Genomic DNA, 13,184 nt, shown 5'->3' with positions numbered 1-13,184 from the left:
GCAGTCCTCCAGTGAACTTGCATCATTTTATGCTAGTCTAGGCGGTGGGTAATGGTTAGATTTTTGTTTCAACTTACGGTACCTGTGTAAAGGTATGGGTGGAGTCCATGGAGACACAGCCTAATGATATCTCCTTGGGTGTCATCTATTTATAAGATGCTGAGAACTCTCTCTTGCCCCTTTCCTCTTCCGTTGCTTGGATCCTGTGTCTAGTTTCTGGGATCATCTGCATCTGATCCATGGACTTGAGGTGGACTGGGCTAGGCCACTTCCTTGATATAAAGTTCTTTCTTTTTTAAATAAAGTTCTTTCTTATACAGATTTATGTGTCACTGGTTTTATTTCTCTAGAAACCCAGTCCCCACAGGACAGCTATTTTTGTCACCAAACACTTTGAGATACCTAGCTAGATTCATCACATGCTCCTAGATAAACTCTGAAATAACTTGGACTGTATGGTATGACAGCTCACATTTATATGACCTTTCTCACCACAGTCTTTCAGTTTCCACTAAATTATTAAGAATTATCTATAAAGTACTTGAGGTCTAACAAGGGGACCAATTTGTTAATAATGTAAATAAGGTACACGGCACTCTGGAAGAGTTGAGACCATTCATGTAAGGTGTATGGAACTTAACAAAGGATTGGTCAGTTTTGCATCCTGCTAAGCTTAAAATGAGCCATCCCAGAACAGGGGGACCAAGCTACCACCAAGAAAGAACGAAGAAGGAAGTATTACCTCTGGGCTGGGATCCCTGTCAGCCTGGAGTAGTATAGGATGGTAAGACGTGGTGTTAAAGAAACAAATGATAGCAGCATCAGTCAATTGGTGTGAGACGATGGTGCAGGGGTTTCCCAACCCATGGAGCAAGCTGATTGCAGCATATGTGCTGATCCACAGTGAGAAAGCAAAGTACCTTCAAGCAGGCTTGCTGCTAAAAGGCATGTGTGTGAGCTAAACTCAATGACCAAGATCTGAGAACCCTTTAATCCAAGGATTACTGGTGGAATGGGGTATCCCAGGTCACTTATTGACAGAACTGAAGAGGCTTGTAACACTTGGCCAGCAGGGCATAAGTTGGTCTTCCCTCACCTCAAGAAATGTGGCAAGCTGCTCACAAACTGTTCAGGAGGTACAAAGCACTGGGAAGGGTGTGGGGCTGAAAAGGAAAGTTCAAGGGAAGCTTCTGGGTTTGAGAGACAGTGGTTCGGAAAGGGACTGGGGAGGAACTCTGGGTTTCGTGTCTGGAAAGACAATGATTGGAGGCTGTTGTTGTTATGTGCCATCGAGTCGGTTCTAATCCACATGGATGCTATGCACAAAGAACAAAATACTGCCTGGTCCTATGCCATCCTCACCATTTTTCCTAAGCTTGAGCCCATTGTTGTAGTCACAACTATAGAGGAGCTAGATGTAAAGCCACACTGAAATTTCATTCCTACCAGTGTAATAAGCTACTACTTCTGGTGAATCAGCTGATGCTTAACCAGCTTTGACCACTGGCTGAAGGCTTTCCCACATGTGGCACAGCTGTAGGGCTTCTCTCCAGTGTGAATCCTCAGGTGCTGGATGAGGACTGAATGCTGACTAAAAGATTTCCCACATTCACTGCATTTATAGGGTCTCTCACCAGTGTGGATGATCTGATGCTGGATAGGCGTGAACTTTGACTGAAGCCCTTACCACATTCCACGCATGTGTAGGGTTTCTCTCCAGTGTGAACTTTCTGGTGGTGAATGAGATTTGAACTTCTGTTGAAGGTTTTGCCACACTGATTACACTCATGAGGCTTTAATCCTTTATGAATTCTCTGATGCTGAATAAGGGTTGAGCTTTGGCTGAAAGTTTTCCCACACTGAATACATTCATAAGGTTTCTCTCCAGTGTGAACTCGCTGGTGAAGAATAAGATTAGAACTACGACCAAAAGTCTTCCCACATTCCTGGCCCTCATAGGGTTTGTCACCTGTGTGGATTCCTTGATGCTGAAGGAGGGCTGAGCTATGGCTAAAGGCCTTCCCACAGACACCACATTCATATGGCTTCTCTCCCGTGTGGATAATCTGGTGTTTTCTGAGCACTGAGCTGTAACTAAAGGCTTTTCCACACACAGTACACACATGAGGCTTTTCTCCAGTGTGGATTCTCTGATGTTGAACAAGGCTTGAGCTTTGACTAAATGCTTTCCCACAGTCACTGCATTTATAAGGCTTTTCTCCAGTGTGAACCCTGTGATGCTTAATGAGGTTTGACACCCGACTAAATGGTTTGCCACAGTCATTACACTCGTAGGGCTTTTCTCCAGTGTGAACCCTGTGATGCTTCCTCAGATGTGCACTCTGGCTAAATGCTTTGCCACATTCGTTACACTCAAATGGCCTTTCACCTGTATGAATTCTGTGGTGTTTAATGAGGTTTGAGCTCCGCCTGAAAGCCTTCCCACATTCATTGCATACATATGGTTTCTCTCCAGAATGGATTCTTTGATGTTGGAGGAGATTTGAGCTCCGCCTGAAGGCCTTGCCACATTCATTGCACTCATATGGTTTCTCACTCAAGTGAGACTTTTCATGCTTTTTAAGACTTGAGTTCTGGCTGAAGGCTTTCCCACATGCATTGCATACATAAGGCTTTTCTCCACTGTGGTTGATCTGATGCCTGATAAAGTTGGCGTGCACACTGAAGGCTTTCTCACATTCACTGCACTGGTAGTGTTTCTCGCTCATGTGAGTTCCCTCATGGTTTTTAAGAACTGGGTCTGGCTAAAAGCTTTTACACATTCACTACCCACAAAGGACTTATTTTCGTTATGGATTATCTGATGTTGAATATGACCAGGGCTGCCTCTGAAGGCTTTTCCACACTCCCTGCATATGAAAGGGCTGTGAGCTGTGTGGCCCTCTTCATGACTAGTAAGGTCCATGTTATGGTGGAAGCTCTGACCACATGTGTCCTATGAACATGTCCTCTTTTCTGCAGGAATTCCCTGACATGCTACCAGGTTTAGGTTCAATCTGAAGCATTTCTCCAAACTGCTAAAGCCTAGATCTTCTTCTGCAGGGGTCTTCTTGAAGAGCAGTGTCATGGGTGTGAAGTTCTTTTTCCTTTCAGGGATGCTCCATTCTTCCAGTATGCCATCAGAGAGCCCTCTGAGCTCAGGTGGTGTCTGGGATGCATCACTGACATTGTCTTCTATCACTTCTGCCTCAAATTCTAAACTGTCAGAAACATCTTCCTTCTGAAGAAACTTGTCCTCAGTACCAATGTCACAATCTAGAAGAGTAAAACATAAGAGTCACTTGGGAGGAGTAGCTGTGGCATGAAAACCACAGAAGACAAGTCTGCAGAGCTGCCTTAAGTCTTCTGTGGAGAGTGCAGGGACCTACTGTGTGTGTGTGTGTGTGTGTGTGTGTGTGAAGCTGGTGCAGGGGCAGAGGGTGGATAACTGTCACATGTGATTAGGTCACATGGTAGCACAGAAAGAGGACTCTTGGTGGACCTTGACCTTCCCTCCCAGAATTCCCTGCTTCAGGACATGCATCTGTAATTTTCCTTCTGGCTCAAGTCAAAGTCTCGGGAGCCCACCAACTTCCCTTCTCACACCCACAGCTGGATCACTAGCAAGTCCTACTGGCAAAACCTCAGATATTCTCTCCCAATCCATGTGCCCCTCAGCTGACTTCTTCTACCACCACAAGGAAACATGTGCGTCTTAACATTGTCTCATGTTCTACTCTGTTTTCATTTTCTTTATGGCAAGCTGTAACTTCATAACTTCATGCAGCTTTTCTTCTTTCATCAGTACCCACTGACAGAGTTCCAGTCTCAGTCATACAGTTGACAGCACAGCAGGTGCAGAGGAGCAAAACCAGTCCTGTAGCAAGGGGTAAGATGCATGGGAGTGTCGTGTTGTCCATGTACAGTGGCAACTCTTGTGAACTTTTAGGTTCTGTTTGACAGAATGACCTTCAGAGACTGTGGCTATGTCCTGTGATAGGCTTTTTTATTACCTCAACCTATAATTCTCAAATTCTCAGTGTAGTCTTGCACTACTAAAAATCTTTGTGTTGGCATGTCTGTCTTAAGAAAGAGATAAATGGTACAAGTCAGAAAATGACTTTGGAACCTCTCTCTTCTTTACCAGAAGAAATGCCAAAACCTGTTACCCTGAACACTACACTCAAAGAATGTGGGGGGGGGGGGGGCTCTGTCACATTCTTACTGAGCTACTCCAGGCCTTGCAGCCATTTTCATTTGCCAGGACACTAAGTAACTTGTCTAGCCTCTCCACTTCCCCTCCTGCCCCAAGACATCAGGCCACACCACTGTCACTGCTCAAAGCACTTCTAAATCTTCCCAAGGATTGGGTGACTCGGGCCCCTCCTAACTACTATTGCCATGTCTGCTCTTGCTACTCCAAAATACTCTAGTCAGTGCTACCTCCTTCTCCTGAAATCTTTTCCCCAGTGACCTTCACATTCTCTTATGGTCTCTGCTCCAATACCACTCACTGGAGAGGCCTCCTCTGACCAGCCATATAAATGCCAGATACCCCCTTCATCTCACTCTTTGGCTCTGTTCCTTGTTTACTACACAGCATTGATTACTCCCTGGCAAGGGAAGAGGGATTCCACACTCGAAACCTGGAACATGTCCTTGTTTAGCAAGTACCAGTTGTGATACAAGGATGAACACACAAACTATTATGTATGACCCTTCCCCAAAATGTGTTGGAAATTTAAGTCCTAAACCTATGGATGTAATCCTATTTGGACACACAGTTTGCTTATTATGTTGTTAGATCACATTTAAGTGTAAAAAAAAAGTCCAACAAACTCACTGCCATCGAGTTGATGCCAACTCATAGTGACCCTGTAATAGGACAGGGTAGAACTGCTCCTGTGAGTTCCCAAGACTGTACTGTTTACTGGAGTAGAAAGCCCTACTTTTTTCCCATGGAACAACTGGTGGTTTTGAATAGCTGATCCTGCAATTAGCAGTCCAATGGGCAACCACTATGCCACCAAGCTGGGTTCTAAATAAAATCACTTTTCTTCAGCTTATTTTAATTAGGTGAAAGTTTAACATAGATCGTAGTTTTATATTCAACAATTCATATACACATTCTGATTCAACTTATCCACTGTAACCCTCTCAATATTCCGTCCCTTACTCCATTTCCTCCATGTTTCCTGTTCCCATTCCTCCTCCTTTCCTGACCCTCTGACCTTGGGTAAACATTGCCCTGTTGATCTTCAGTAGTTGATCATTTTAACATCAAGTTAAGTTCATTTCCAGACCTGAATAGTCTTGAGGGTCCCATCAGTTTCTGTCTAACCAGTAAATCTTTTTTATGATTTTGAGTTCTATTTCACACTTTTCTCCCAATCTTTCCAGGGTCTTCTAATAGTGATCCTTTTCAGAGTAGTTGATAGTAGTAGCTGGGCATCATCTTATTCTGTTTTCAGGGTCAAGGGGATTGATGTTTGCATGGTCCATCGGTCCACTGTATGGTTTCCATGTATCTTTTGTAAACTAATTTTTTAGTTATAAAGAGCAGACCAGACACATATATTGGGGGAAATGCCACATAAGGATCAGCAAACAATCCAAGAATGACCAGGGCTACTGAAAAGATAGGTTTGGCATCGTTGAGACCCTGTTTTGAAGTTTTAAGGTTTTTAGGCTCTGAGGAAATAAGTTTTTGTTTTTTGAAATCAATTGCTTGTGGCAGTTCTTTTACATCACTAGAAAACTAAGACAGATGCCCTCTCCATTCCATCTTCCCGCTCCTTGCACACAGTAACCCTTCTGCCTCCTCTCAGCCACACTGATATCACTCTCAATCCAAGACTATGAGTTCCCAGCCCAATGACATTCTCTCAGTCTCCCTGCTTTCAGTTTAGATGCTTCTGTTTTTCATGGAGCAATCTGAGAGTCTAAATGCCATAAGTGTTCATCTTACGGGACCACAGATGGTGGGTAAATTCAACTTTCAGACAGAAGGGGAGGGCCAAGGAAAAGGAAAAGGTGAGTGGGAGGAAGGATCATGGCATAGAGAGGGCACACTAATTCCTGTCTGAGCCACTACATGGAATGGAAAAGCCATTACTTTGATTGGAAATAAAAATGATTGTGTGTGTTTGTGAGGCAGGCAGAAGGGGTGGGGTGGTGGGGAAGGACAGTGGAAGATCATGAGTTCACCTTTTGAACGTGTTGAATGACACAGTTTTCAGCTGTTCTCTGCACATGAGAGGGGCAAAAAAGAATTTTCCTTTAAAGAAAAGTATGTTAAAACATTAAAATGTGGGTATAAGGACTAAGTTAAAGGTTTAAAAGCAAATATACTTGCTTTTGCTGTACTTGCTGCTTCCATGACCCTGGTACCCAACTGGAGAAAAGGGTGAGGACTCTGAACCTTTCTAGGACAAAATATATCTGTTAGTTTCTCTCCTGATGAAAACATTCACTAAAGCCCCTTACAACCAATTGGCTTCTAGGTTTGTGAAGCTTCTGTACCACCTGGATAATTTTGGAGCTCCTGAAACCACACTTCTTAGAATGTTAAGCATGGCTCTGATGTGTTCACTCTTGCTGGGGTACAACAGTGACCTCACTTGGCGCCTCACCAAGGCTGTCTACCAGAGTCCCACAAAAACACCTCTAGCTCAGGTAGGGATCTACTTATTCCCAGGCCTCCATCTACTTCAGTGACTCTTTAAACTTGAGCCACCGTTTTTACTGGAGCAATGGTCCTCTGCTCAGTGTCCCCATGCAATGACCCTTGAATGTCAGGTTAACATCCTGCCTCTCCTGGATCCAGCAGGCAGACCCATCTCTAATGGCTACACCAGGAACCACTTCATGCCTCTCACCTGCACCTGCATAACGATCTGCTTTCTGCTATGTTCTGCACCTAAAGGGCTGTCCTGCACCATCTCCACCCAAAATCTGACTTCTTCTACACGCCCATGCACAGTCTGAATGGAGACCCCTTTCTACAGATGTCTTGAGCACAACAGCTCACACTTAGATAAAAGCATCACCTTGTAAAACAAGGATTGTTTTACAGGTCCCCAGACGGAAGGAATGCCAACTGATGACTGAGAAGGGAGGAGTCATTGGAAAGAACTCCCTAAGAGGGCTTGAAAAGAATAGAAGGGGGTAGGGTAGTGAGGGTACTTCTAGAAGGATCAGGCCAGGCCTGCAGGCAAAGTGAAGAACCCTGGCAGTGACCTGATTGCACCCTCCTTTGCATGAGGAAGATGAGGTTTCTGCTCCTATAATGATTTGCAGCCTGCTCGGTTCCATAGGGTTTCTTATGAGTCAGAAGTCACTCTATGGCAGTGGGTATGCTTTTTCGTTTTTGGGTTTGTGATGGGTAAAAAAACCATTATCTCACTTGGGGGACCAGGAGTCAGGCCAAGCTGACTCCTTCCCTGACTTCCAGTCTTGGCCTCTAGGTCCATGAGGCACCTACTCTATAGACAACACAGCAGCCCATGGGTGTTGAGTACAGAGGGGTGGGAACACTGTCTCCCCCAAACAAGGGTGCGGGTGGGGCCCACTCCACATACCTGAATGGTGATGATGAGGGGAGACAGTTCCTGGCTCAGTGGCGCATAAGCAGAGGGGACTGAGGCATGCAGATTCAGAGTGGCTCACAGCACGAGTGCAGGCTTGTACTGTGGGGGTCCTAGGAGACAGTCCTGGAGCCACTGGCTCCAAGTCCACCTCAAGGTGAGTTTCAGGGCTGGACATTGCTGAGACCTGGAGACCAGTTGGGACACACATTGAGTCGTGCAAAGGACTAACTGTGCCAGACCATCCTCCCACAGAGCCTGGGGATGCCAAGCCTCAGGACCCGGCTGTCTACACCGACCATGCAGCTGAGAAGGGACCACTGGGATGAGACTCAGCCTAGGCGAGATAGAGTGGTTCCCTCAGAGCCTGTGCTCTCCCCTCATGCTACCTGTTCCAGGTGCTCATCAGGCACTACAGGTGAACCAGTCAGACCCCTCTCCGAGGGAGGAAGCAGAGCCACAGTACAGATACTCAGCACTCTCAGTTGTCACAGTGCCACCCTGCTACCTGGTGGTCAATTCTGTGTTGTGCCCTCACAGAGGTACCCACACTGAAGCCTTCCTCTCAAACTGCCAGCTACCGTCTCCTGTGCAGCATTCCTCTTCTTCATGTTGGTGCTCTGGACTCCCTTCTGCTGCTACATGGGCTTGCCGGTGATCTTGTCGAGTCCAGAGACATCATCACCACTTACCCTGGGAGCACTCCCAAACTCAACTCTCTCATCCCCACCAGTGCCCATGGCAGGAGACAGGACATGCCTACCTGGACACATGGTGCCTATTCACATAGACTGAGTCACTAAGCTCACCTCCTGCTGCCCAAAAAAATGCCCCAATCACCACATTGCTACCCCCACATACATATACGTTAGCTTTTAACCCCTAACATTCCACTAAGAAGTACCGAACCACCACATTCCTATCACTCCTACCACAGTCCCAGTCACCAAAGTGACCATAATTGCTGCCTCCCTGGGATCCTGCTGCCTCTACCCCAGAGTGAAGTGTTGTCCACCAGACCGTAAATCAGCAGGCTAAGTTCTTTCCTGCCTAAGGTCTCCTCCAGGTTCCACTTTGACCAGATTCTGCTCAAACACCCTCTACTGGCCTCCGGTTCTTTGTATCATTGGAGGGAGCATGTTTGCCACATGAGGTATGAAGCTTGGAGTCATTCGAGGAGGGACCTATGGTACAACAACCAGGCCTGATGAGTCAGGGACATGGAACAACAGGAGCTCAACAGCTCTCCAGCACCGATGGGTCCTGCAGAGCCTGCTGTGGGTGCTGCCTCCCAGACTAGGGATGGGCTTGTCCTCTTGGACATGTACTTTTTGTGAGTTTCCAGTTGTTACTATGTGCTGGGGACTGTGCAGGTCCTCAGGGGCCCCAGTGGGGGACAGATTTGAGGAACAGTGGAGAGTACAGTGCAATGGAAAAAAAGAGGGAGCGGGACAGCCTGAGCAGCTCTGGGCCTGCACCCACCATCCAGCACCCTGCGAGACAGAGTACTGAAAGTGCTGGTGGCTTCTGGAGGATGTTTGGGCATTGGTTTGCACCACCCCACCCTCTGCTGGAGTGCCTTCTGCCCTGGTGCAGCATTCTCCGTAACTTCCTTGACTTTCCTGGCGATGGAGGCAAGGCTCATAGAAAGGAGCAGGGTCTCATGTTCCTCTCTACCACATCTGGAAGAAGGCTCACTTGGATGGAGAAAGTTGAGGAATGATATCAAGAGGAAGCAGCGGCAGAGGCGGTGTGGAGAGTGAGGGTGTGGTCAGAGGATCTGGATGGGGCTGAGGTATGGCTTCTCTGTAGGACACTGATAAGCAGAAGCTGCAGGAAACCAAGGTGATGGTGGGTGTCACCCACTGGACTCATGCTTGTCATAAAATGGAAGTTTACTGCTGAATTGTCAACAGGAAAATCAGAAATTGGTAGTCTCAGGAGGTCAAAGGGCAGGTATGAGAATACAGGTGGTGGGACCAAGCGAGAGCGTGAGGAGTGGGGTCCGCCCAAGCCTGGATAGATCCCAGGCAAGAGCAGGGGCAAGATGGGTGGAAGTGTGGGCAAAGGTCAGATATGACGTGGCTGTCCAAATGGCAGCAGGGACATAGGAGATAAGAGTACTGATGCAGAGCTTGGTCACTATCAGTGACTGGACCATGAGATGTGCCCTTTCCATGGATACATCTTCCTCAAGCTTTCTCATCCTAGGGGAGAATCAATCATGGCATTATTTACTCAATTAACTCTATTTTTAAATATATGGCTCAATAGTCAAAATCTTTATGACGGGAAAATCCAGTATCCATTGGTCAGCTACCCAGTTTTCCCACCAAGGTTCTGGTATACTATTCTAGAAAACTAGAGGCTCACAAAAGCACCAACATGTAAGGCAGTGGTTCTCAACCTTCCTCATGCTGAGACCCTTTCATATTGTTCCTCATGTTGTGGTGACTCCCCAACCATAACATTATTTTTGTTGCTACTTCATAACTGTAATTTTGCTACTATTATGAATTGGGTGACCCCTGTGAAAGGGTTGCTCAGTCCCCAAATGGGTCACAACCCACAGGTTGAGAACTGCTGACAGAGGGCATCTCTGCCAATTTAGCTAAGTTGTAGCGAATGCTCACTTTAAATCTTGATTTTCATTATATGTGGGATTTTGGTGGCCAGGACACAGGGAGGGCATGTGGTAGGCAGGGTGGCCTCTCATCCACATTTTAATTCCCTGAACTTCAGATATGCTAATTACACAGGTAAAAGGGATCTGCTGAGGGAATTGAAGCTGTGGACAGGAATTAGTCAGCTGGACCTTACCTAATCAGCACCATCACTACCATTGATTGATTACGATTCATATAGACCAGTGGTTCTCAACTTTCCTAAGGCCTCAACCCTTTAATACAGTTCCACATGTTGTGGTTACCCCCAACCAAAACATTATTTTCATTGCTACCTCATAACTGTAATTTTGCTAGTGTTATGGATCGTAAATATTATTGCTTATTATTGAAGGATGTATTTTCATTGTTACAAACTGAACATAATTTAAGCATAGTGATTAATCACAAAATATGTAATTATATATTGTGAAATATTTGTGTTTTCCGATGGGGCGAACCCTGTGAAAAGGTCATTTGACCTCCAAAGGGGTCGCGATCCACAGTTTGGGAATGGCTGATACAGACCCTACAGAGGGTTTCTGCGGCCAAGATAGTATCACCTATCTCTTGCGACATGGCTTGTGTGCTTTGGATTATCCATCCAAGGCTTACCCAACAGGGCCACCAGGGGTTCTGGACCGAATCTCAGAAGCGCTTAAACGAAGAAGTGATGTGACACGGGAAATGAAGTAGAGAAAACGGTCAACCGATATTCCGAGCAAAAGGTAGTACAGGCCACGGACAAGGGGCCGGAAAGCCGCCCCGCGCTGTTGCTATGGATGGGCCCACCTGACAGCCAGCAAAAACGGGGGACCTCGGTCCTACAAGTGAAAGGGACAGAATTCAACCCAGAACCAGGAGCTTGGAAATAGGTTCTTCTGGTTAAAGGACCAGTAGTTACCCGCCCACAGCTAACATGCGCGGGAACAGGTCCCCTTCTCAACTACCGACGGGGCTTCTCAGGCCGGGCATTCAGTGCGGAACGCACCTTCGTTACGCACCCGGCTCTGTGCAGTGGTGACGTTCGCTGGGAGCTGCCGGACCCTCTTTTTCCACCCCAACTCCCCTCGTGCTGGGAGCACTGGTCGCACACTTGCCAGTCGCACGGCCCAGGTCCACACAGCCCTAATCAGCACTTTCTCCAGGAAGGCCGCCACCCATTCCCAGGACAGCAGCCCCGCCCCACCCCTCGCGGCTCCCACAAGCGCCTGCGCAACTCCGCCCCCAACCTACACCGACCGCCCAACACCCCGCCCCAGGCCCCGCCGCAGAAACCTCAGGTCCACGGAGATGTTCAGTAGAAAGCTAGGGGCTTCGCCCGCGCGCGAGCAAACTGACCTCCTTTCAGGGCTGCTTTGGACAAGGTCACCGTGCCTGGACGCCACAATGTCTCGGGTGCGAAGCCGATAGAGCCCCGGAAGTTCCGCCTGACTTCCGGCCTGTGGCCCAACGCAGTCGCTCTAGGCAGCCGGAGGTTGGCACGGCTTTGTATCCAATCCGTGCACCGACCGAAGGTGGCAAAGAAATGAATGAGAATCTATTAAAAATTCATGGACTAGGGTAGAAATACCCCACCAGTGGGAGACTAGTACACAGATCCTGAGAATCGGAAGGAATGCAACTAGACAAAACATCTGATATATATTGAAGAACTGAATTATCCAATAAGTAATTAGAAATTCAAAATTTAATTTTCCTTAAATAGAATACAATAATTTATGGAAATACTCATGAAATATTTACCGAAATTGATCATATCTTGGATATCCTTTAATTCTAAAGATTAAAACATCTAAAGTAGGAAGCAAGATAAAAAGTTGACCAAAAAACATAACTATTGGAATTTTAAAAAACACTCCAGATGTCTTTTAATTTAAAATGGCATTAGCCAGAAAATTAGGCTTATTTGCAAAGCAATAAAAAATAAAACACTTAATTTTTAAACCTATGGGATCCAATGTAGTCTTAAAAAGATATAGCCTTAATTCGTTTTTGTTAGTAAAGATGACAAAATATTTCTCTTAGGAAGTTAGAAAAAGGACCAATAGTATTGTTCGGCCCCAGCATTAACCAACCAGATGAAGTAACAAAAATTAAAATGCTCCTTGTAAATTATTTGGGATTTAAAGAATAGCAAGACCTCTGTGGAGAAAGCTTTGAAATTCTAATAAGGGGCACAGAAGATGATCTGTATAGATGGAGATATATTTCTTGCTCTTGAGTTAGCAATTTAATATCATAAAGATGTAAATGTCTCTCAATCCAGTGTATCAATTCAGTACAGCTCAAAGTTCTACTCGAATTTTTAAAAGGTAGAGTAATAATATATATAATAGAAAAGGGAAAGTAAATGAACAAATACCTAAGTCATTTTTTTTAAAAGGGAGGATGTGTTAATAGTATCACAAGAACTAATAGCAAACATAGTGGATCAAAGAACTCATGCCAGAAATTTGTACATATAAGATTTAATAGATCATAAGAGACAATAAATTAATTACAAAATAATTAATTATGTAGAAGATGTTTAGAAAATGAGCTTAATCTGTGGGGGAGAAGTAGAACTAGATTCTTACTTACAAAGATAGTCTGTAAATGAACAAAAGATCTAAATATTAGCTGTAAAGAAATGAAGTTAGAAAAAATATATAGCAATTACCCTTATGACACTGATATGGAAGAAATGCTCTACTAATATTAGCAATCAGAGATATGCAAATTAAACAACAAGAAGCTACCATTTCACAAACTCTGGGCTGGTAAAAGTTCGAAACCTGGATAATGACAGTACCAGCAACTGAACTTCCATTTTATTCTTCTCATGCAAAATTGTAAGTTTCGGTGATGGTTCCTCCCAGGAAGTCATCAGGGTTCCCAGTGCCTGCTCCTCAGGATATTCTGCCAGTCTGTATGTAAGGAGAGAGGAGAACGT

At 45.5% G+C, this 13,184-nt stretch overlaps 1 protein-coding gene across 1 annotated transcript; it reads right to left on the bottom strand.

The window, feature by feature from the left end:
• Positions 1-305: 305 nt before the first annotated feature.
• Positions 306-11,728, bottom strand: ZNF16 (zinc finger protein 16). Its single transcript, XM_075549069.1, is given in 4 exon segments — positions 306-1,670; positions 1,673-3,276; positions 7,581-7,773; positions 11,591-11,728. Coding segments are annotated over 2 exon segments (1,266 nt in total). The 5' UTR covers positions 2,730-3,276; positions 7,581-7,773; positions 11,591-11,728; the 3' UTR covers positions 306-1,461.
• Between the last annotated feature and the right edge of the window lie 1,456 nt (positions 11,729-13,184).

This window comes from Tenrec ecaudatus, chromosome 5, assembly GCF_050624435.1.
Source record: "Tenrec ecaudatus isolate mTenEca1 chromosome 5, mTenEca1.hap1, whole genome shotgun sequence".
Taxonomy (NCBI): Eukaryota; Metazoa; Chordata; class Mammalia; order Afrosoricida; family Tenrecidae; genus Tenrec; species Tenrec ecaudatus.
Note: the sequence above shows the minus strand (reverse complement) of the source record. Positions and strands in the feature narration are given on the sequence as shown.